At 40.4% G+C, this 26,021-nt stretch overlaps 1 protein-coding gene across 1 annotated transcript in view; it reads left to right on the forward strand.

Annotated features, from left to right (window-relative positions):
- The window catches only part of Chchd6 (coiled-coil-helix-coiled-coil-helix domain containing 6), a 225,879-nt gene that overhangs the window by 105,860 nt on the left and 93,998 nt on the right, over positions 1-26,021 (forward strand). Inside the window, exon 5 of the mRNA XM_048416602.3 lies at positions 23,416-23,499. Coding sequence (XP_048272559.1) covers positions 23,416-23,499 — 84 coding nt within the window. The remainder of the gene's footprint in view (positions 1-23,415; positions 23,500-26,021) is intronic.

Below are 26,021 nucleotides of genomic sequence, written 5' to 3' on the forward strand. Positions count from 1 at the left end.
TGTACAACTGAGGCCAGCCTTGAACTTATACTTCAGGATCCCAAGTGCTGGTATTATAGGTGTACACCACCATGTCTTGTTATTTTAACATCTTTATTTAAATGTAATTTATATGCTATAAAGCACTCTACTCCATGGATATTAGTGTGTTTGCTGGGGTGCACTAACCATCACCACAATGAAGCCTAGAGCATTTTATCATCCCTAGAAAAAATTCTTTTGACCATAGAAATGACATCACATTCCAGCTGCTGGCAAGTAGTTACCCACATCCCACCTCTGTTTGCCTGGCGGGAACCCCCATCAGAGCATGATCACTGTAGTATGTGACCGTTTATATCTGCCCCTGCTTTCTCTCTCATTCTCTCTTGCCTTAGAGAATTTTGTGCCATGCGTTTTGCATATTTTCTATTATTCTTTGATCTATCCCCGGTCCTACCCACCCACCCAACTTTGTATTCTTTTTCTTTTCACCCATCAAGTCCAGTTTATGCTGCACATATATTCTTGGATGTGAGGCCTTCCACGGAAGGGTAGTTGATTTACCAGTGTTTGCACACGTAAAGAACTGACTCTTCTTCTTCCAACAGATATAAGTTGCCAGTAGCTTCTCGATGGGAATGAGACTTCATACCCGCCATCCCCTCCATACTGTGACTCGATCTGGCTTGAGCTTGCACAGGTCTTGTACGTGTTGTCACAACTGCTGTGAGTTCATGTGTACAGCTGTTTGCTGTGTCTGGAAGACACTCTTTCCTTACAGTCATCTACCGCCTCTGGCTTTTACAGTCTTTGTGCTCCCTTCTATGCCGTGATCCCTGTGAACTGGAAGGAAGGAAGGAATGTGATACAGATGTCTCATTTGGTGATGAGCCTTCAGCAGTCTCTCATTCTCTCAACCTTGACAAGTATGGGTTCATGTTCATTGCCATCTGCTGCAGAAAGGAGCTTCTCTGGTGGGGGCTGAGAGGTGCACTGGTCTAAATCATTCAGAGTTGATTTAGTACTCTTTCCAATTGGCAGAATAATAGTAGTAGACTTTCCTAGAGGGCCTATGACCTTTTGGCCTGATAATGGTGCCCGGGTATGGGTTTCATCTTACAGAGTGGGACTCAAATGCAGTCAGAAAGTGTTTGATTATTCCTGTGATGTTTGTGCAACTGTTGCACCAGTGAGCGTGCCTTGCCTGGTCAGTCATAATTGTAGCTCATAGGGTTCACAGGTAGATGGGATTGGTGATTACTTTTCTTCCTGGTAGCATGTAGCATGAAGAGCGCCTTCCAGCACTGTGAAAGGTAGTCAGTGGGTATGAAGTTCCCAGGTCAGTACCCACTTTATTTCTCCACGTCCTATGACTCAAGTGTGTGGTGTCTTCAGCAGATCTTACTCCCGAGTTCTGGAGGCTAGCCAATAGCATTGGTATAGTTTTGGGTCTCTGGGACCTCACTGGTCAACAACTCCAAAAGAGGTAATCCATTCCTGGCTTGAGACTTTTATTTGTTAAACCATGGACTGTTTCTTACTGTGTAGTTTTCAAGGTTCATTTGTATTGCTATATGTATCAGGACTTTTCTCTCTCTGGTCAAATTGTATCTAATTGTATAGAAGCACTGCATTTGAAATCCATTCATTAATTGATGGCATTGGGTGACTGAGTGTAGGCACAGGGAAGGGGACTGCCCCCGAGGGCATATTTATTGTATGCAAGCTGTATATTGATGTTTAAAGTGCAGGAATGTGTTCCACAACCTGTGGTAGTTCTACAGATGGGCACCTGGAGAGAGGCAGTCAAAAAGTAAAGGTAAGCACGGTATAGGCTCTGACACCACTTCCCAGCTGCCTTCATGCTGGTGCCTTAGTGGAGATGATCTCAGATCAGCTCAAAATTCTATTTGTCTTTGAGATTTGGCTTTTTACATTGAAAGTCAGTTACTCATTGCAGTGGTGGATAGGCATGCCTTTTTTCCTGATTGAATATTTAATAATAACACTTTTATTATCATGAAGACAATTCTTGGCTGACATTTAACTTGAAAGCATTACATGGAATCAGATACTGTGTTGGTGCTTTATATGCATACTCTTAATTAACCTCATTGCAGTCTCATGAGACAGAGCTGCTGTCAGTCTTCTTGGTGCAGAAATTTAGAAACTGAGGCTTAGAAAAACTGACCGTGGGCACTCAAGCAGAAGACAGACTCAGATCAAGTTTTTCTGCCTGGAAAGCCTTCTTTTTGGAACCCTTTGATATATTAGTGAATACCCTGACAGTTGTAAAGAAGGGATTTTAGGGACCATAATCTGGATGTCTCATCATTTGCTTTCCGCTTGTATCCATACCAATCTGCCCAGCATCTCCTTCCTGGAGATTATGAGCAGGATACACTTTCAGGCCTATCTCAAAACCTGCTGGTTCAGGAGCTGCCCTTTATCAAAAGCCTCGGTAACTCAAGTACACACTAAGTGTTTGAGACATACTGTTGAAATACGTGTTATGCATGGCATCCAACTTGAGGGTCAGTTTTTCTCTTTTATCCAAACACATTTTAAGATAGGCCGATTGCTTGAATTCGGTTGCCTAGGAGTCAGGAACCTGTCTTCATACCTCTACATCTGTGCCACCTGCACCAAAACCAAATTACCAAATTACTTAATCTGAGTCTTATTTTCTTCATATATTCAATAAGAAATTTGTTTGCATCTTAATTTTATTCAATAAATGTATTTAAAGCTATTAATTTATCTCTTAGATTCATTTATTCATTTTCTTGACTGTGCACTTTTTTTTTTTTTTTTTTGGTGGGTGAGGGATGTTTTGAAATGGATGTTTCTCTAAGTAACTGTCCTGGAGCTCACTTTGTAGAACAGGCTGACCTTGAACTCAGAGATCTGCCTGCATCTGCCTACTGAGTGCTGAGATTAAAGGCATTATGCCTGGCTTGGCTGTGCAGTTTTAAATACAGCATTTTTATCTCTTTTACAAAATTTCAGAATTTTTGTTTGATATAATAATTATGCATATTTATGGAGAACAATGGTAATTTGATTCATGTATGTAATGTCTGGTAATTGAAATTTCTGTTATATGCTTTTAGCTCCCAAGATATTTAGTAAGGTACATTACTAAAACTGCCTTGTAGCCATCCTTTTTAATGCATTGATCAGTTATTTTTTATTGTACCTAAAGGAATGATGAGTTTTTACAGCTGCAGATCAACTAAGAAAATGAAGGTGTTCAGCTAGGGGGTTAGGGGTGGGACTCCCAGAAATGTGCCTATTCATCAAACATTCTAAACCTTTCCTCATTTTTCTTCTTTTACCATAGGGGAAAGTATTTCTCTGAGCCAGTGTCACATGTTTTTCTTGTGTCTTCAAAATGATCACATTTTGGTAAACTGTGCTGGATTGTTTTTCAAAGAAAGCTTTCATTCTTTTTATTTCACTGTGTATATGAAGAAACAAAGATAGCTTTCCTCTTGAAAGCTTTCCCCATGTTTTAGATGAGCTTTTGCTCTTTGGAGAGGTAGAAAAAGGGAGGGATGAAGAGATTGACTGGCTAACTGAATCTCTGTTGTGGACTTCCAGATGGCCTTAATCATTGGATCAGAGCACAGATATTCAAAAGGCAAACATACATATACATTTACACAAAATAGTATGCACACATGTAAACAGCAGTGTGCATACAACTCTACTCTTCCAACAATCTAAAGGCTACCTTACTACTCTGCTCTTCACTCCCACAGTAGGACCTGAGAAAGACTTCTTGCCTCCAGACCGCCTCTCCTGCAGATTGACCCAGGCAAAGCCTCCATCCTCAATTAGCCAGCTCTGCTTTGTCTCCTTGTCTGTCACCTACCCTCTATCTAGATACATTTTGCTAAAGGTACTAGACCTTCCTGGTAAATGTCAGAAAAACCTGCTTCTCACACACAAGATGTAAAAAATTTATACCTCCATTACAAACCATTTTGTATGCAGAAAATAAATTCTGGGGATGGGAGAGAAGTGCAAGGCTAGTAGTTACGATTTTATTCTATAGACAGCACAAATTTTCCACCATCAAAAATGTGATTAACCAAATGATAACGTTTGGGAGAAATAATGTGTTCTGGATTTCCTTTTTCTTTCTTTTCTTTTCTTTTTTTAAAAAAAGTCTTTCTTATACCTAAATCTTTACTTTAGCCTTCTTCCCCCTTATTAGCTATATTTTCCTATTTTTCATTTATGAAAAATAGATTTTTCCCTATACTATATTTTGATTATAATTTCTTTCCTCAGATTTTTATTATCTCTCCCCCAACTAAATGCACACCCTGTCTCTCTCTCTTGTTAGAGAACAAATAGGCATCTGAAAAGTACTCAAATTAAATAAGATAAAACACAAACAAACCAACCAGAATAGTACAAAAAAAAAAACAAGAAAAAGAACCAAAGAAATAGCACAAGAAACACATACAGACGCAGAGACACAAATATTCACTCACAGAGAAACCCCATAAAAACACAAAGCTGGAAATCATAATGTATATGCAAAGAACCTGTAAATAAGTAAGTAAATGGCCCTGACAAAGCATTATGAGGCAAAGAACTTGCAAAAATGACATTGAATTCATTTTGTGTTGGCTGATTACTGCTGGGCATGGAGCCTGCCTCACTGGTTTGTATGCCCAGTGAGTTTCCCTTGAAGGAAATTAAGTTTTCATTTGTGAGGTTATCAGTCAGAGATGACTTCTGAGTTGATGCAGGCCCTGTACATGCGCCTACAGCCTTTGTGAGTTCATATAGTATAGGTCATGCTGTGCTTAGAAGGCCTTGTTTCCTTGGTGTTTTTCACCTCTGGCTCTTACAGTCTTCTTGCCTCCTCTTCTACAGCGTTTTCTGATCCCTGGAGGAGAGAGATTTGATGAAGAATCCCGTTTAGGACTGAGTGTTCTAAGGTCTCTCACTCTCTGCTCATAGTCCAGCTGTAGGTTTCTGTATTTGTTCCTGTCTCCTGCAGGAGAAAGCTTCTCTGTTGATGACTGAGCAAGATACTGATCTATGAGTGTAGCAGAATGTTGTTAGGAGTCATTTTATTGCTAATCCCTTAGCAGAATTGTAGTATTTGGGTTTTCCCTAGGTCCCTGGTCTTTCTAGTCTCACGTTCTTTACCACCCAAGTAGAGTCAGGGATAGGTTCCATATCATAGGAATAGCTATTAAATACAATCAGATATTGGTTGGTTACTCTCAAGCTTTGTGCCACCATTACTAGCACATATTGCAGGTAGGTCACCATTGTAGATCTAAGGGTTTGTACCAGGATTGGTGTTCACCCTTTTTCTTTGGTAGAGTACAGGGTATCTTTCAGTACCATGATGAGCACTAGTCAGTAGGGGTGAAAGCTTTAGGTCGGCATCAGCTCAACTTGTCTGTGTTCAATAAGTTGTGTAGTTGTCTTCAGCAATGGAGCTGTATCCTTAATTTGTGGAGAGCAACCAATAGCTTTGGCAATAACCTGGATTGTTTGGGGTTTTACATGAGACCCCCTTGGCCAACAACTCAATTAGATGTAAACTATTCTCAGAACTGAAGGCTTCATTTGGTGACAAGAGATGTCCAATTGGGGGCTTGTCTCCACCATTACTTAGCAATTCCTTTTAGATCTCCTTCATTTATGTTTATATTTTAGAAAGCATCTACTGTATTATGTTTCCATACAAACACTCAAAAGGTACTTAGTTTTAGCTGCCCTTCCTGTTATTCCCTTCCTCTCCCCCTCTTCCCTCCACTCCCCAATTTATTCTCCTGTTTCAGTCCTATTCCACCCCATCTGTGGTGGTTTGAAAGAAAATGATCTCCAAAGGGAGTGGCACAATTAGCCGGTGTGACCTTGTTGGACTGGGTGTGGCCTTGTTGGAGGAAGTTTGTTCCTGTGGAGGCCTGCTTTGAGGTTTCAGGCCACACCAATGTCTCAGTTCATTTTCTGTTGACTTCCAATCAAGCTGTTTCCAGCACCATGTCTGTTTCCAGCTGCCATGTCCCACTATGATGATAATGGACTAAATGTCTGAAAATGTAGTCTATCCCAATAAAATGGTTTTCTTTATGAGAGTTGCTGTGGTCATGGTGTCTCTTCACAGAAATAGAAACCCTGATTAAGATACCATCCATCCATATCTGTTCATTCTATTTCCCCTTCCTAGGGAGATCCATCCCGTTGTTCTAGTCCCTTACTCTTGGTTATCTGGATTGCAGTCTGCTTACCAAAGACTTAACAGCTAACATTGAACCACGTACTCTATTTGTCACAGCTGGGCTCATGGTCTCTATGCTGAGCAAGTCCCCAGTTTTTTTATATACACTGAAGTAACCTTGCACTTCTGCTCCGGGACCCAGGTCATGGGGTATTATCTTGTGTTTCCTTTTTAATCTGAATAGTGCTGACTTGCCAACTCATTGTTGTTTAGGAATTTCCCACACTTTCTTAGATGTTTGGCCTCTAAGTGTCCCTTCTTGTCATGTTCCTGTCTGGTTTCATATCACAACTACAGTGGCTTCTTAGTGGCTAGAAGGATTCTCTCTGCTGAAGGAACTTGCCTCGTCCTGGCACCCTTCTCTTAAGAACCTGGGACAGCTGGTCAGTAGGAAATCTTTCAGATGAACTTGATTTTTTTTTTTTTTTAGAAATCCAGGAAAATGGCCTGTTTTAGATGATCAGGTGCACAATGTTTATATTTCTGTCCTTATTTTAATCACATTGTGTAATTTGTGAGTGTGTCATTGAGCTTCCTGGTTTTGTGCTTTTTAACACATCTAGAGGTGTCCATCCTCTGTTCTCAGGCACTCAGATGCTTTCCTGATGCCTCTGCCTCTCAGGAGCTCTGCTCCATGTGTATACTGAGCACTGAGCACCTGATGCTGGCTAATGTCCTGCAGTGGGATGCAGACTGTCAGTCCAGTGTGATGATTCTTAAGAATCTACTTGTTCCATCAGCATTTCCAGAGTAGAGTATTCAAGCCTCCATCTGTGGTTGCACAATTAGTGTTCTGCATTTGCCTGTCAGCTGATGAGTATGTGTGCATTTAGGGTTGTTACTGCTCTGAGAATACTGCCTTTCTTATCTCTGGTAACATTTGTCTAATCTTAACACAGCCACACTGGCTTTCCTCTCCTAGAGAGGTGCTCAGTGTACCTTCCTTTAACTTTTTTGGAACCTTTTTATTTATATCCAGAGCATGTCATTAGGACTATGTTTTTTCTTTAGGAAGCAGAATAATGTGGCCCCTTAAGATCTTTACGACCTGTGACTATATCCCTTATGCAAAAGGGACTCTTCAGATGTGATCAAGCTAAGGACATCATTTGATGCAGAGGTTGTCCTATTGTACAGACGGCCTCAGTGTAACCCAAGGATTCTGTGAAGGAAAGAGGGAAGAAAATCAGAAAAGGTCATGTTCAAGGTACAGTCAAGAGCCAAGAAAAAGAGAATAGTCCCTAGACCCTATAATCCAGAGGAACCAGAGACAGTAAGGAAAAGATTCTTTCCTTAAGGCTACATCCCTGAGAACAACATAGATTTAGCTAGGTAGTGCCCACTGAACTATCTGCTTCTGAACCTGTGGGATACACATTGTTCATGCCCTTTAGACCACAATGTTTTGTTTATCTTGTTGTTGTTGTTGTTGTTCTAGATTTCTTATAACAGCTCAATAAAATCGGTATAATCTATTTCTAAATCTCTGACCTCTGTTGGTTTTTATTTGTTATATTTTAAGGACTGGTATAGAAATTCCAATCCTCCCTCTTTTCTTCTCTTCCTCCACTCTTCCTCCCTTTCTATTTTTCCACCCAACCCACCCTGAGACTGTTTGCTTTCAAGAATATTCTATTCCTTCAGGACTTATTTAAGAAATTTACAAAAACATTAGCTTTGAGTTTTTGCATTCTCATATCTGTATTTGGAGATGCACTACCCCACTCCCAGCCTTGGTCTCTGTGCTTGCTTACATTTAGATTCTGGAGTGCTCTGTTCCACTGTGTTGATCACTTTTATCTCTTTTGTTGATTTTTATAAGTATTTTATTTTGTTTTTGTATGTTTAAATTAATTAAAATTAATCCTCTTATAATTTCACACAATGTTTTATTACCCCTCCCTCAACATTCTCAGATCCACCTCCAACTCCCTACCCACCTAATTTTGTCTCCTCATTTTATTTTTAAAACTCAAGTTCAATTTGTGTTTTCCATATAGTCTTCGACTTTTGACTATCTTCTGGAGTGTGGTCAATTTGCTAGGGGGCCACATTCTTAAAGAAAACTTACTGTTCCTCTCATAGCTGCTGCCAAAAGCTCCTTAGTTAGGGAGGGGACTTTGTGTTCCCCTCACCCCTCCATACTGTGACTCGGTCTGGCTTGAGCTTGCACAGGTCTTGTACATGTTGTCAAAACTGCTGTGAGTTCATGTGTACAGCTGTTTGCTGTGTCTGGAAGACACTCTTTTCTTACAGTCATCTACCGCCTCTGGCTTTTACAGTCTTTGTGCTCCCTTCTATGCCGTGATCCCTGTGAACTGGAAGGAAGGAAGGAATGTGATACAGATGTCTCATTTGGTGATGAGCCTTCAGCAGTCTCTCATTCTCTCAACCTTGACAAGTATGGGTTCATGTTCATTGCCATCTGCTGCAGAAAGGAGCTTCTCTGGTGGGGGCTGAGAGGTGCACTGGTCTAAATCATTCAGAGTTGATTTAGTACTCTTTCCAATTGGCAGAATAATAGTAGTAGACTTTCCTAGAGGGCCTATGACCTTTTGGCCTGATAATGGTGCCCGGGTATGGGTTTCATCTTACAGAGTGGGACTCAAATGCAGTCAGAAAGTGTTTAGACTTCAACTCCATCAAAGACCCCAGAAGGATAAAATATTACCTAAGTAAACAGGAAATGCATTGTAAGCAACTTTCAAAACTCTAGAATTGGCAGAGGCGTCTTTCTGCCTAGACAGTCAGTCACTCAAAGTTTTTTTTAATGTTGGGGCATCTATCTTCAGCCTACAAACTGATAGTATCTGGCAGACTTTTCCATGAAGCAAGACATTTTTTTCTGTCTCCTGCAGAATGTCTGCAGACTCATTCATGAAGCAGCAACCCTGAAGGACTGTCTCACCTTCTTTAGTCCTTTTTAGCAGTAATTTTTCTGTGAATCCAACATGTCTAGTTCATACAGAATACCATAAAGTCATCCAGGCAAGAGCAATTTCTTGCCCAAATGGCTAACAAACTCCATAAGGAGTCTCTTTGATACCCATTTTCCTCTTGATGTAGATTGGTGCTACCAGGAAATATGTCTCATTGTCAAGAAAAGTCTAAGTTCTTAAAGCATTTTAAATCCCATGTTCTGTAGGTCTTTGAAAGGTTTGAAGAATACCTATCCATCTGAAATAGATCTCTGTACATCTAGAAATCCTAACTAATATGACTACAGTTTGACTATTATAGATGACTATCTATTAATCCATAATTTTAAATTATGTATTATATTTTTAATGAGTTATATAAAAATAATATCTTAAACAAGAGTATACACACACATAGTGTAACAAAATTGATCTTAAATTTGTATCAGTATACCAAGATCCATACCAATGTAAAATATTCATTTCTATATACCATATCTCCCTTTAAATGAAAACAAACATTTATAAACAGTCATTTTTGTATTTGTGTGTACTTTTCTCAAAACTGCTTTCTGCTGTTTATTGGGGAAAATATTTTTAGGGGTCACGGAGATCTTTCAGGGATGTTTTCTTCCATCAAACCACATTAGCCTGGAAGGAATCCACAGGTTGTCATATTTTGTGAAAACAAAAGCAGAACCTCTTTTCCAATGCAACACATTCTTAGACCCAAAATTTGAGGTCAAGGTACCTTTATGTTGATTTAACTTAGCAGCCCCCAGGGGAGAAAATGTCTCTCTGCAGTCAAAAAATTTAAAGAAAGCACAATAATATACATAATTTAGACTCTCTGTGTATATTCCATCTTTACGTGGCTTATTTTTCTTTACTACTTTAATCTATGACTGTCTGTACTTTTTCTGTCTCTTTAAAGACTTTACTTTTTTCATCTAATGAGGTGATCATATTGTTTCTGTCCTCGTGTTTTTTTATGTGGTGAGTTATATTTTTTTAAATTTATGAATATTGAACTATCCACTGTATTTCTAGATGAAGCTGATTTGATCGTGCTGAATTATCTTTATCTGTTTGTTTGCAAGTATTTTATTGTGAACTTTTGTGTTTATTTTCTTTATTAATATTTTATGTTGTTTTTACCTAATTTTTATATTAGAGTATCACTGGCTTCATGAAAATAATTTTGCAATGTTATTTCCTTTTCTGTTTTACAGAATAACTTGAGCAGTATTGGTATATGTTCTCCTATGACAGTCCAGTAGAATTCTGCACTGAATCCATCTGGTTCTGGGCTTTCTTTGAGGGTTGGGACTTGATTTTAAATTTTGCTTCTATCTCATTAGATGTTATGGAGCTATTTAAATTATTTATTTCATCTTGATTTAGCTTTGGTAGGCCAATATACCTAGAAATTCATCCATTTCTTTTAGATTTTTCAGTTTGATAGAATGTAATTCCCCCCTTTTATTAAAGAACTTTGTGATGCATTAATATATTAATCATGTTTTTACCTCCTGCATTTCTTCCAGATCCTCCTCACCTCCCTACCCATCCAACTTTATCTTTCTCTCTCTTTAAACAAACAAAAAAATTAAGAAACAATTAAAATAAAACCCCATACAACAGAAATAAAAACAATCAGAAGACCAATAGAACAAAAAAAATTCAAAATAAAAATGGAACAAATAGTCTACAAAAATATTATTGAGTTCTTTTTTTTTTGTTTTTTTTTGTTTGTTTGTTTGTTTTTTTGCCGCCTACTCCTGGGCATAGGGCCTGCCTGATGAATGGCTGATAATATAAACAGTGAGACACCATTGGGAAAGGGAAAAGAATGATTTTCCCTTTGCCAGTGGGTCTCATTTGCAGATAAATTCTTCGGGACTGGATCCCATATCCACTTCTTCCTCTCAGTGCTAAAACTCCATCTGGTTTGAATGTATGCAGATCATGTGTGTGCTGCTGTAAGCTGTGAGGTTCATATGTCCGTTTGGTTCTATTGGATCTGTAAGACATTTTTTCCTTGGTGTCATCCATAACTTCTGGTTCTTAAAACCTTTTTGCTTCCTCTTAACATAAATATCTGATCCTTGAGAAGACATCCCATTTAGGACTGAGTGTCTAAAGGTCTCACTCTCTCCGCACATTGTTCAATTGTGGATCTTTGTGTTAATTCCTATCTACTGCAAGAGTAAGTTTCTCTAATATGTGTTGAGCAAATCACTATCTATGGGAATAGCGCTAAGTAATCAGGAGCTCTTTTTTTAGTATATTCCTTTTGCAAAATAATAGTATTATATTTTCCCCTAGGTCTATAACCTATTTAGTTTCATATTCTTGGCCATGTTAGTAATGCCAGGTATGGGTTCCATTTCATGCAGTAAGCCTTAAATTCAGTCAAGAAGTGTTTGTTTACTCCTCTAACATTTGCACCACTATTGTACCAGTGTATTTTACAAGCAGGTCGCTATTATAGGTCTCAGAGTTTGTACTGGGTGATATTGATGATTACCTTTCTCCTCCAGTGGCATGCAGAGTGCCTTCTAGTACCATAAACACTAGTCAGTAAGGGTAAAGCTTCTGATTTGGCACCAGCTCAACTTCTCCATGTTCAGTGACATAAGTCAGCATTGTATTCAGTAATAGGACTTACAGTCAGGTTGTGTAGGGTAATCAGTAGTCTTGTGATGTTTGGGGGTTTTCCATTAGACCCCTTTGGCCAACAATTCAACAAGATAACCCCTTTCTGGTGCTGTAAATTTTACTTGGTGACATAAGACATTTTATTAGAGCTTTATCTTCCTTTATTATTTGATAATTCCATTTAGATTCATTTCATATATGTATATATTTTAGGAAGTTTCTACAGTAGGTTTCCACATGGTTTCTCAAGTGACCTTTAATGTTAGTTACCCCTCCTGTATTTCCTCTTTTCCCCTCTTCTCCCATCCCCTTCCCTATTTAGTCCTTCTATTTTAATTTCCCCTTTGTATCTCCATAGCAATATGTTTTGTTTTTCCTTCCTTGAAAGATCTTTTCCTCTACCCTGGTCCTTTCCTAAGTATCTAACCTCTGTTGTTAGTAAGATTGTAGCACATTTTCACAGCTAATGTACACATATGAGAGAAAATATACTGTTTTTCTTTTGGAGTCTGGGTTACTTAACTCAGAATGATTATTTTTCTGACATTTATTTACCTTAGAATTTCATTTTTCTTAACAGCTAAATAATATTCCATTGTGGAAATGTACCATATTTCCATTATCCATTCATCAGTTGATAGACGTCTGGGTTGTTTCTATTTCCTGTCAATGGACAGCAATGAGCATGGATGAGCAAGAATCTCTGTAGTAGAATGTAGAGTTCTTTGGGTATATGTCCAAGTGGTGTAGCTGGATTTTGAGGTAGATTGATTCCTAACTTCTTGAGGAACCACAGCACTGATTTTATGATTTCCATAGTGCTGTACCAGTTTGTTCTCCCATAAGCAATGAATATGTGTTTTCCTTTTCCCGTATCCTCTCCATCAGCATGTGTGATTATTGATCTTGACCAGTCAGAGTAGAGAAAGATGAAATCTCAATAGTTTTAATTTGCATTTTTCTGATGACTAAAACTGTTGAACATTTATGTAAATGTTTCTCAGCCTTTGCTGTTTCATCTTTTGGAAATTCTGCTTAGTTTTATATCTCAGTTTTTAATTGAGTTATTTATTGTTGTTATTTTTAATAATTAGTTTTTTAGTCCTTTATATATTCTAGATACTAACCGTATCAGATATATGATTGGTTAAAAAAATCTTTTCTATTCTGTAGGCTGCCACTTTACCTGAATGGTGGTGTCCTTTGCCAACAGAAACTTTCCTGTTCCATAATAAATGAAATTTCACTTATTAATTGTTGGTGTTTGGTGCAGAGATGTTTAGCATTGCAATATACTCTTGGTGGATTTTTTGTTTACTACGTATATGGTGTCCTACCCTGTCTTTTCTGTCTAGTTTTGGTTTGAATTCTGTTTTCTCAGGTATGAAAATAGCTGCTACACTTGCTTGGTTCTTGGGTCCATTTGGTTGGAATACCTTTTCCATCCTTTTGCTCTGGAGTGATGCCTGTCCTTGATAATGAGTTGTGTTTCTTGGATCAGTCCTGTTTCTGTCTTAGTTTTTGCCATTTTACTGGGGAGATGAGACCATTAATATTGAAAGTTATTAGTGGGCAGTGTTTAACTGATTCCTATTGTTTTGTTGCTGCGGTTTAGATATTTTCCCCCTTTGTTTTGATTTACTATTCTGGGGTTATTTATTTCTTGTGACCTCTTGGGTATGGTTAACCTCTTCAGGCTTAAATTTTCCCTCTAGTATCTTCTGTAGAGCTGGATTAGTAGGTGAAAATTGCTCGAATTTGGTTTTTATCATTGGAGTGTTTTTCTTTCCCTGTCAATTGTGATTGATAACTTCACTGGGCATTGTAGTCTCTGCTAGTATCTGTGGTGCCAGAGTTAGTAGTACATCCATTTAGGCACTTCTGGCTTTCAGAGTGTCCATTGAGAAGTCAAGAGTTATTCTAATGGTCCTGCCTTTATTTGTGACCTGATTTCTTTTTCCCTTATAACTTTCAATATTCTTTCCTTATTCTGTATATTTAGTGTTTTCATTATTATGTGTTGTGTGTAGGTTTTTTTCTGATTCTGTGTGGTGTTCCATATACTTCATGTACCTTGATAGGCATCGTTTTTGTTGTTCTTATTGAGCTATGTATTTTTCTCTACTCCACTCCCTTCCTCCTCCCTCTCCTTCTTCCCTCTCCCATGATCCCCATGCTCCTAATTTACATAGGAGATCTTGTCTTTTTCTACTTCCCATGTAGATTAGATCCATGTATTTCTCTCTTAGGGTCCTCTTTTTTGTCTAGGTTCTCTGGGATTGTGAGTTGTAGGCTGGCTTTTTTTTTCTTTATGTCTAAAATCCACTTGTGAGTGAGTACATATTATATTTGTCTTTCTGGGTCTGGGTTACCTTGCTCAATATGATGTTTTCTAGATCCATCTATTTGCCTGCAGATTTCAAGATGTCATTATTTTTTTTGCTGTGTAGTACTCCATTTTGTAAATGTACCACATCTTCTGTATTCAGTTTTCATTTGAAGGACATTTAGGTTGTTTCCAGGTTCTAAACAGTGCTGCTATGAACATAGTTGAGCATGTGTCCTTGTGATATGATTGAGCATCATTTGGGTATATACCCAACAGCGGTATTTCTGGGTCTTGAGGAAGGTTATTTTCTAATTTTCTGAGAAATCAGATAGGCACCTTTCTTAAGATTGGTAAATTTTAAGCCGAGCACTGGTGGTATACATCTTTAATCCCAGCACGCCAGAGACAGAGGTAGATGAATCTCTATGAGGCCAGCCTGATCTACAAGAGCTAGTTCTAGGACAGACTCCAAAGCTACAGAGAAACCCTGTCTCAGAATACAACAACAATAACAACAACAATAATAATGGTAAGTTTTCCTTCTATGATTTCATTAAAAATTAGGACAGTTTCCATTGTGTTCCAAGGTTTTAGGATGTTCCATTTTCATTTTCATTCAAGTCTAGGAATTGCAAATTTTCTTCTTTTAGCAGTGTGTTGTTTAGTTTCTGTGAATTTTTGTCCTCCTTACCATTTCTATTGCAGTTGGTATCTTTCTGTATTCCATTGTGATCAGATAGAATGCAGAATGTTTCAAATTTTTCTATAAATCGTTTAGACTTACTTTGCTTCCTAATTGTGGTTAGTTTTGGAGAAAGTTCCATGGACTAATGGCGAATCAATCTCACACCAATTGTGTTTTAAGGGGGTATTTATTTTGGGGGGTAAAACTTACATACACCATAAACTGTCAGGAAGGGAGCCTAGTCGCTGGAGCAGGAGCCAGAACCAAGTGCCGGAACCAAGAGGCCGAGCCGAGCTTGCCGCTCTTCTTTTAAAGAGAAATACCAGTGGGCTGGTATTTCAGTGGCTATTGGCTGACGGAGCGGAAGGCGCTCCCACAACATTGTGAGCTAGTGCTTCAGCGACTATTGGCTGAAGCAGTGGAAGGTACTCCCGCAGCAATGGACTACTGTGAAGAATGTGTATTCTTGAGTTAAATGGAATGTTTTATAGGTATATTCGGTCCATTTGATTTATGATATCACTTAACTCCCAAGTTTCTCTGTTTTTTTCCCCAGATGACCTGTCTATTGTTGAGTGTGTTATTGACATCACCACTCTCAATCTGATAGGATCAATATGTGGTTTCAAATCTAATCATGTTTGTTTTCTGAAATTCGGTGTTTCTGTGTTTGATGCTTATATGTTTAGGATTTAAATACTCTGTCCTTTAATGACTATGAAGTGATCCTCCCTATCTCTTCTGATTAGGTTTAATCTGAAGTCTATTTTGTTAGATGTTAGGTTAGCCCTGCCTGATTGTTTCTCTGTTCTATTTGTTTGGAATACCTTCTTTTATCCATTTATCATAAAGTGCTATATATTGGTGGTAAGGTATGTTTCTTAGAGGCAGCAAAAATATATACCCTATTTTCTGGCCTAATCTGTTAGTCTGTGTCTCTTTATTGGGAAATTGAGATCATTAAAATTCAGAGTTATTGAGCAGTGTGTATTAGTTACTGTCATTTGTTGTTTTGTGGTGTTTTCTTAGTCCTCTTTTCATTAAACATTCTGGATTTATTAATTCCCTGTTCATTCTTGTGCACATTTTACCTTTTCTCCAGAATTACATATTGTTTCTGGTAGTCTCTGTAGAGCTAGCTTAGTGTCAGCACGTTTCTTAAATCTTTCTCTAGCTTGGGATTTTTTTTTCTTATTTTTTAGTTACAACTAATAGTTTTGCTTAGTATAGTAGTCTAGGTGGCATATGTTGTTGAAAGACTTTAATAGGACATAGGTCTGAGCCCTTCTCGCTTCTTAAGTTTCTATAGAAAACTCAAGTGTTACTCTGAAGTACCTGCCTTTAGTTGTGATTTGGTCTTGTCCCTTGCAGCTTTCTTTGTATTGTACATGTAGTGTTTTGATTATTATGTGTCATGGGAGTTTCTTTTGATAGGCATCTCTTTCCTTAGATTAGGGAAGTTTTCTTGTATAATGTCTTAAACATTTTTCTGTGCCTTTAACTTGCATGTCTTCTCTTTTTCCTGTATTTATTCATAGGTTTGTTCGTTTTTTATTGTCTCAGAAATCCTTCATACTCTGTCATAGTTTTTTATTTATTTTTTTTATTTCACCTTTACTTATTCATTTTTTGAGTGAATTTGTCTTCGAGGTCCAATATTCTGTATTCCATTTGATCCAGTCTATTGCTGAGGCTTTCCTCTAATTTTTTAACTTATTCAAATTTTTATTTCCCTTTAGATTTTTTTTAATTTCACTTTGGCTATTTTTCAGAGATTCTCTTTATTAAAATACATTTTAATATCTTGAATTATTTTCATTGTTTTATTCAACTATTTGTTTTCATGGTCTTCATTCTCATATTTATTTGTATCCTCTTTGAGTTTATAAATCATATTTATTATTGTTATTTTGAAGACATTATTTTTGTATACCATCTAAATCACTTTTCTCAGGAATATTATTATGGTAGTACTAATTTTTGCAAAGTGTCTATTATCTTGGTTATTGAATTTGTTCATGTTTTGTGATGGGGGCCCAGTATCTAGAGTTAGGTTGTTGGCGTTTCCTGGTACAGACATTGTTTCCCCTTGGTTGAGAGGGTGTTTGGATCTCTGTTTGCTATTGTTCTGACTTGTCTGGTTGTTGACCAGATGAGTGAGACTTAGGGTTCAGTCTTCAGGGGACTTGATGTTCAAATGGAGTATAAGAAGCAATATTCACTCAACCATTGCTATGTGGAGCTTCGGATCATGGGAGTAGGCAGTCTGTAGACTTAGAAGGTCCTCACAACCAGTCTCCAGAAGACTGTGGAAGGTCACTGGGCTGGGTAGAGTTCTGGTGGAGTCTGAGGTCCCTATTTGGAAAGGAGAGATGACAGGAAGAATGAGCAGATTCTCAGATGGCAGAAGTGGGAGGAATAGGTGATGGAAATCTGGGGTCCCTTCTTAGAAAGGTGGGGCAGCTGGAGGAGCTGACCTCTCTATGTTTGATTTGAATAGAGACTTGTTTCTAGGTTCATGATACTATCCTAGGCTGTCTCTGTTTGGTGTGCCAGTGATTTTATATCACCTCATCTGATTGTCAGTGCAAGTGGTGGACTAAGGCCCTCTCTACCAATCCACTCTCAAGAATCTATGGTAACAGTGACAGAAAATAGAGTATACTTTCTCACATTTTTTAAAAGTCTTTCTATATAGTTTTAGGTAGCCTAGAACATACTATGTAGACCAGGCTAGCTCTGAGCTCATAGATTTCTATCTGCCTGCCTCTGCCCCCTGAATGCAAGTGATGGAGTTAAAGGTGCCACCACACCTGGCATTTTGTCACAATTTTGAACATTAACCCAAGGCAGGAACATTTGTAGTAAGAGGAGCAGGTTGCGTCCTGCCGCCGGCTAGCTTAGCCCCGAAATAACCACACAGAAATTTTATTAATTAAATTACTGCCTGGCCCATTATATCAAGCCTCTTCTTGGCTAACTCTCACATACTAATTTAACCCATCTCCATTAATGTGTATCGCTACTTTACTGTGGCTTACCGGCATAAGTCTAACCAGTGTCCGTCTTGGGCAGGAGAACCATGGCGTCTGCCTGACTCTGCTTTCTTCCTCCAGAAGAATTCTGTTTTATCTTCCCCGCCTACCTGAGTTCTGCCCTATCAACTAGGCTAAGACAGTTTCTTTAATAACCAATGAAAGCAACACAAATACAGAAGGGTCTCCCACACCAAACATTTGTATAAGAAAATAAGAGACTTTCAGTCAGAACAGCAAAGGTTTGGCTATTTTAACTGACCGTATTTCATCCTTCCCTCTTCAAAGCTCCTTGGTAATCCCAAAACCATCAGCACAGGTAGCATGAAAGCCTGGAGGAGCACTGGAGAGGCAGAAAAGGCTGGAGCTCTTAGGTGTTGTTCCTTCCTGCTGTTTCTCTGAAACATCCCATTTGAAAAAGTTCATCTTCATCTGACCCAACTCACTTTCTCATTGCAAACCTGCTTTTCCCAGGGATTTTGTCTAAAAACAACCATAGATATTTGTTGGAAACATGGCTGCCTGCAAAGGTGGTTATTTAAACAAACAACCTGGTGTCAAGAAATCTAGAAAGAAAAACAAGAATTTAAAATTCTGCTTCAGGTTCCTAGAAAATTAGACCAAGTGTTTAGTGTGTAAGATCCCAGTGACCCACACCTAGACACTTGGTAATTATGCCAGCAGAAGTTGAAGTCAAATCTCAAAGGAAACAAGAAAGAAGCCACATGTGAAGATTACTCAGTGGATTTGTAATAATCCGAGGCCATTTCTATCACTGTAAAGATTCTTTGTCTCTTCATAGACATCTGCCTTTCTCTGCTAGATCCCTCTCGTGTCAGCACAGTGTCTTGATTCCGATGTCTTAACTGTTAGTGATCTGATTCTCTTATTTTATCTCTTGGTGGTGGTAGTGCACTTGCTCTCACTTGCCCACACTCTCTGTCTCATACATATTTTAAGTTTTTATTGAATATTTATTTATTTCTGTCCAGTGAAGGGTTTGTTGTTGTTCTGCATGACTGTTCGTATAGGTGTCTAGGTCTCTTGAAAGTATCATCTACTTGGTTTGTATTTTATCCAAATGATCATCTTTTTCCCAAAAGAATGAGATTAAACAATTTAAATTTTGTATTTATCTATTGCTAAATATCAGTTTACAAAATTAAGTGGCTTCAGTCAGTGAGTGGTGTTTGCCTCTGCCCTTCTTCCCATGCAATCCCTTTGTGGTAGCCATTATACCTGTGCTTGCCAGTCCCCAGCTTCTGCTTCAGGCCTGTTTATCATCCCCGCCTGCTGCCTCTGGCTGGTAACTCTGTACCATTCCCAAAAAGGGAATTGTTCATTTCCCTTTACTGCCCTATGCTTAGAGTTTATCTTATCACATTGCAGTTTTTATTTTGAAGACTTGAGTATTAATATGTTTGGGGGTTTGCTTATTTTATGCTCTTAATTTCCTTTTTATAAATGAAAAATCATTCATTTCTTGAGGCAACTTAAACAGGTATAATAATATTTTATCAGTAGGAGATCAAATACTATGCATATTTGATGAGGTGTCAATCTTATTTTTTAAGTGATACTTATGTTCTGTTTAGAAGAGTAAAAATCCTTGTCTTTTAGAATAGCGCATTGAAATCTACACAGATGAAGTTACTTGCTGGAACACTCGGGATAGGTGTTTGTGCATGCCTGTGTGTTTGAGCATGTGTGTATGCACACTCCTGTCTTAGTTCTTGGTTGTTGAAGCTTAATGATGCCATCTGACTTTTTATTACATTGTTTTGTCTTGTGTTTGAAGTGTCCCCATAAAATCCTTTCATGCTTGTGATATTGTCCTATGACATTAGTTTGATCTGGGATGAATCTGTCTTAGTTACTGGTTTTGCCAGTATGCTTCCTCACCTAAATGAGTCTAGATTCACAGTATGAGATTTGTCTGGCTGCTTTTTTTCCTTGCTCACCTTCAAGTGGCCTTTGTACACTGATGTCATTTTTTTAACTGACTGTACTACCGGGTCAGGCCCAGATCTTCCTTCTGTCTGCACAGCTGTCGTGATACACTGCAGAGGCCTCAGAAAGTGGGTGCTGAGCTTGTTGTCCTGGGTTGGGCCTTTGGCCTCTCACCTGTTTATGTGGGACAAACAGAAAACCATGTGCTAGAGGGGTCTGTGGAAATTTGTAATGCCTCGTTTTTGCTTCAGTGTTCACCCTCAGCTCCAGATGTCCAGCTTAGTTCCTGCCCCTCCTCTGTATGGTGGGGTTTATTTTTATCCTTCAGGATTGGGAGGTCCTGGCTGTCCTGGCCTGCTTCAGCCCCAGCCCAGCAGGCCTGTGGCTCACATTCTGCCTACTGCTTTGTGTGTCCCTTCTGTGTTAGCTCTTTAATCTTAGTTTTGAACCTGTGTCTTTTCACAGTTTTGACTGTGTCTTTTCAGGCATGCATTTCTCTGCTGCTGTGTGTGTGGAGCAGCAGCGGTGCATCAAAGTGTGAACTAGCAGTATAGTCTTGATGGAAAGAGGCCCTCTACTAATCCACTAAAGATCCCTCCACTCACGCTCAAAGCCTTCCTTCAACTTTGCACAATGTCGTAATGGTGATTCTTGTCCTGTATGTTTGAAGCAACATAACTGGTTTGTTTTAGAATTTGTTTTCCCAGAGGACTTGGTTGGGATTTCTTTAGACAAAATAGCAGCCTGCTAGTTCACAGGTTATAGGGTCATAGTCTCCCCCGCATATCAGACTCTGAAACTGACTATCTACATACATATTTGCTTTTCCCACATGGACTGAGTTCCATGAACACATCTGGTACAGCCAGAGCCCCTTTTCAGGAATGCTTTTTTGTAATAGACACTTGGGAGCAGCTAAGGAATTACTGAGCCAGTTACTGGGACCATGATGGCCACTCCAGTATCACCTGGAAAGATGCCTGTTTCTAGGAAGCCTGCTGACTGTAAGCCTTGTAGTAGAGCTGCTGTTGTCTGATGCACTCCTCATTCACCAAGATGAAATCTTTGGGTGTCTGCTGTGGGCTCTTCCCTGCATTGCCTCCTGTACATTATTGCTCATGGAGATTTCATTACCAGTCTCACAGGTGACTGGAGTAGGCAAGCACTGCTTGGCAGGAACATCATGAAGAGGTGCACAAACCACAGAGCTTCCAGTCAAGTGGGCTGTCCTTACTCTTCCCTCCCTGATTGCCCATTACATCCTTACCTGATCCTTCTTTTGTCATTTCTTGCAGACTTAGGTTAGTCTCAGTCTCTAGACTGGCAGTAAGTCTGATGGTGAGGCATCTCTGTTCAGAGCTTTGCATCTGCAACTGTTTGCTGATGTGTGTCCTAGTGGCTGCTGGCTGAGTATTCCAGGAACCTTTGCCCAGAGACAGAATCACAGTATGCCATAAGAAGGGTGGGTACATGCCTGGATGAGCTTCCTTGTCCTTTCTGCCTCAGCCGCCCCTAGGGCATAGCAAATGAAGAGTCTCATGATAGTTTTGCCTTTGGATGTCATATTTCTGCTTGGCTGGAACTACAGGTCAGAAAATGACAGGTCCAAACCCTGCAAGATATTCCCATACTGTCTGCTTAATTGTATCAGATGTGCTTCTCCTCTGATTGAACTAGAGATCGTTCACAGTTGATGCTGGGTTGCTGAGAGGCCCCACACAGATTAGCTATGCCTGTGTGCCTGGGACACAGCCTCATCATCTCATCATTGTGCTTTAAAAGATCCTATGAGAAATCCCTGGCATTCAGTCCACTGCCTATGTTTAGCTTTGCTGGCGTATTGGCATTCCAGAGGCATTCCAAGAGCCTTCTTAAAAGATCCTGTGAGGAATCCCTGCATGTAGTCCCTTGTCTCTGTTTAGCTTTGCCAGAGCATTGGAATTCCAGAACCTTCTTGGAATTTTTAGATTCTTCAGCCTCTGGGGAGCCAAGTTGTTTCTTTGCTCCAGTTGACAGGTAAAGGGAAATACACAAGGAAGGTAGCTTACCCAAGACTAGCGAGGCCACTTGCCAGAGCCAGTATCAGAATTCTATTCTCAGACATATAGCCTGGCATTGCCTGAACGTTAGCCCTTTCCTTGAGCCCTTCAGCACGTGCATGCTCATACTGGTATGCAGGTAGCTCCCACTGCTGCTTAGTTTGCTGCTGTTCTGAAAGATTCTAGGCCAGCAAGAATATCATTGCCAAGGAGAGGGGCTTTCAGAATCTTTGCCTGTTTTCTTCCTTTGTATTTTTGAGGGATTCAAACTCATCTGCAGAGACGATAGGGTATCTTAAAATAAAAGGGTCAGGACTTGGAAATCATGTGATTCAGGTTCATAGTGGACCTCAGTCATTGATAAGCTTGTTCTCTTGGGGATGGTGAGAGTAAGTGCCACTAGGAGCCTGGTGTAGTGTTTGGGCACACAGCCCTCATAGGGGTATATAGCCATTAGGAGAAATATCCCTCTTCCAGGTACCTACCCCAGACTGTCCCAAGCTCTCTGACCCCTGATGACTGCTTCTGTGTAGGAAAGACAGAGGCAGTGGGGCTTAATACTCATACTGACAAGCCCCTAAAGGGCTGAAGATGTGGGTATTCCAGTAAGGGGCACATGCTCCCTGCCGCTCCAGTGCTGTGAGCCTTTGTAGATGCCTTATTCTGACCCTGCTCATTTCTGTTGGGGGTCCCTCAGCCTTCACAGACAGTCTTATAGGTGTGGAAGCAGAGGACACTTCTGTTTCAGTTTTAGCCATTGCACCAGAGAGGTGTTCTGTACAAACAAGGAAGTTGTTCAAAGTCATATAGCTCCTTAAGGAGAGTACTGGGCTGCACCCCAAGACTGCTTTCCTGATTGTCCATTCTGTCTAGCTGAGCCACCATCCTTACCATAACTGAAGGAGGGAGGTTCTTTTAAACTGTCTTCAAATGACTCACTCACACACACACTGCTTAACCACCTAGGGGAATAAATCCCCTCCTCTTTAGAACTCTGGCTCTCTTGCTATAAACAGGAACCCCTACCACGACAGCTTAGCATATAGGGCAGTGTTGTGGTGTACCACCAAATATCAGGACTCCAAAACCAGTGCCACAATCTGCTCTTTCGAGACTGAAGTTGGAGGCAGCTTAGGGCTTTAGCCAGACCCAAGTTCTTCTCTGTTCTACATGGCTGTTGAATAGTTACTTGGCCCCTCTGTTGAATCTCCTGTTATGGGGATCCACTGTGACTCTTGACCTTCATTAACTTAGTGCACTCTTCCTTCCTCATAGGCATTGGAAGGAACCTAGAAATGCCCAAGAAGCATGTAGAACAGGGTTTGGCAGATAGTAAGCATTCAGTAAATGTTAGTGCTTATCATCTGCAAAATGGTTGTGCTAATTATCCACCTTGAAGTACTGTGTGAAAATTGAGCGTAACACATGTGCATGACCTGCCACAGCATAGGCTCTCTGTACATTACTCCTGATTTTCTCACCAAGCATTGTTGTGAGCAGAAACGTCAGTTGCCTTCTCCCTGCTGCCAGCTAACACAGGCTTTGTTCTCTTCCAACTAGGCCAGGGAACTGGAGAACAGAGAGGCCGAGCTCAGCCGCCGTGACACCTTCTACAAGGAGCAGCAGGGTCGCATCCAGGAGAAGGTAAGGCTCAGTCCTGGTTCCCTTCACGTAGGTCCCAAAGGTACATGACCAGAGCCCCACCACCACCATGGTGGGGGAAGAACAGCAGGCTTTTTGCTGGCTTACCCTAACACAAGTCACCCTGTGGACTTGCCCATCCTCCTGCCTCCGCAGGAGCACCACAATCCCAGCCTTTCAACAAGTTGCAATCACAGACATAATTGCTTTTTAATTGGCCATTTTCTGTGAATGTAGCTGGCTCTGCTACAATCCAGTTTTAGAAAAATAATTCACTTTCACCACAGGGCGGTGCTGAGACCCAGTACACCTTTTTCACTTGAGTTAAGCCACATTGGGTAAAAATAATAATAACATGAAGCCTTGCTGTACAAATGCATTAAAGTTGTATCATCGATTTTCTCCTGGGACTTGGGAAGATCAAAGTGCTCTGCTGCAGCACGTTTGCTGCTGCTGAGGATGAGCCCAGGAATGTAGGAGAGTCACAGGCATTTCTGCCTGTTTAAATGTTGGCAACAGATGATTGAAAATTTATTTGGTAATGTGCTTACTTTGGGGGGGGGGACTTTAATTTGTTGATTATGGCAGAATTTTCCAAAGTAATGGCTTATAACATGGGGGAAGATGGTTGGGAAGTTAAAAAAAAAAAAGTATTTTCCCTCATGCCTGAGAAAAGTATTCTCCCTCATACCAAGCAATCTGAGCCACCAGCTCTTGCAGGCAAGTCTTCTTCTGTCATTTGTCAGGGTTTGGAGCTTTGGAAGTGACAGTTTGCTTGAGGGGGGCTGCTTTCTATGGGGGTTTTCTCCTGCAGTATGCCACAGCAAAACCTGGCAGAAGTGTGAGTTCTGGATTTCCAGGTAATGGGGACAAGAGGGCGGTGGCTCCCTACTTCACGGCCACCTGCTTGCCCGCTTCTGCCAGGCGTGTAGAGGAAAGCCAGCACTGAGCATAGAGCCCTGACAGTGACACCCTGCAGTCCTAAGCATGTGCCTGACTAGTGCCAAGAGGCCTTTAAGAGGCCAGTATTCTCAAAGCAGTCCGTGTACAGGTTTGGCTGTAGCTTGCCATGTTAAGAATTGTGATTTGAGATTACAAAAAGGAATTTAAAAAAACAATCCACCAGCCATGGCTCTAATTATCACAGTCACCCATATGTTCTCAGGCATGGAGATACTCTTTCTGTTGTATGTGCAGTACTCTGTCTCCTGCTGTGCTCTCTTCATCTCTGTTTTGGGCTTGGCTACTCAGAGCATGTGCACCTGTTTCTGTGGGGTGGAAGGAAATGTCTGTAGCAATTTTCCTCCTCGAAAGTCTGTTTTCCTCTCATCGCTCTCCTCTTCCACCTACACTCCAATTTTCTCCGTAAGACCAGTCTTCTGCTTTGCCAAGGGAAAGGCCGTTCTCCCACCTAGCTCTTCCACATCCTCTCCTCCTCTCTGCTGCTAGTAAAGGAGAATCCAGCTCCTTAGACACAGAGATGGGCCCTCTTGAAAGGGGGGTATTTTTCATCCTTGTGAATAGTTCCTCGCTTTCATGAGGTGTCAAAGTGTGCTGTCCTTTCTGATCATGCTTTGCTGGTAATAATAGACAGGAAAACATCCCACATCCCAGCAGATGGAGATCAGGCTGGAGGAAGCAGGGTTGTGGGGAGCCCACAAAAGACACAAGAGGCCAAAGAGTGAGGCTTAGCTATACTAGTTCTGAAAAAGGTTTTCAATCTTTCCCATGGATAATGTTATTCTGGTAATGGCTGGGAAGAGGAAAATACAGCCCCTGACAATCTCCTTATCAACTGCTGCTTTTCCTCAGCTCGACTTCTGTTTGCTGAGCACTCTTAGACCCTGACATTTACAGCTCCCAGACCTTCCAGCCATCATGCTCCTCCCCTCCCCACCTCCCCTCCTCTCTCTTCTCTCAACATTCCCTTCCTTGTTTCTTTCTCTCCTCCCTTTTTTCTTTTCCTTTAAGTGTAGATACTGATGCAGAGCCTGATCTAGGAGGGAGTGAAGCAGACGTGGACAGTGGAACTCCGTCTAGGGAAGGTGGGATAGTATGGAGAGTGGGCTCCTGTCCAGGAAGAGATGGGCTCATTCTAGACTTCTAAGCAATGCAGGGTGCAGGGCAAGGCAGGTTTAGGGTGGAATGGTGGAGGCCTTAGGCTCGAATTCTGCCGCCTGCTATCTGTCACCTGTGGGGTCAGTCCCAGGGTTCCATGTGGGGCTCCCCTGGCCACAATGACAAACAAGGAAGGAAAGCCTGCATCATTCAGGCTCACAATCCAGGAGGAGACATTGTGGTGCTTTTGTACCACCATGTTTATTCTGCCACAATAGTTTCTTAGTGTGGAAGTGGAGGCTGCTGTACTTTCTAAACTTTCTGAATAATTATTCTCTGTGCCCACGAGGAAAGGTATAAGCGTAGAGTGTTGAATTTTGCCAGAGTGAACAGTGAACTGCTGGAAAGTTCTCATGCACCTGAGGGAGAACTGTAGACATACTAGTCACAGGGGACAGTGGTGCAAC

This window comes from Myodes glareolus, chromosome 6 (genome assembly GCF_982192425.1).
Source record: "Myodes glareolus chromosome 6, mMyoGla1.1, whole genome shotgun sequence".
NCBI classification, from domain to species: Eukaryota; Metazoa; Chordata; class Mammalia; order Rodentia; family Cricetidae; genus Myodes; species Myodes glareolus.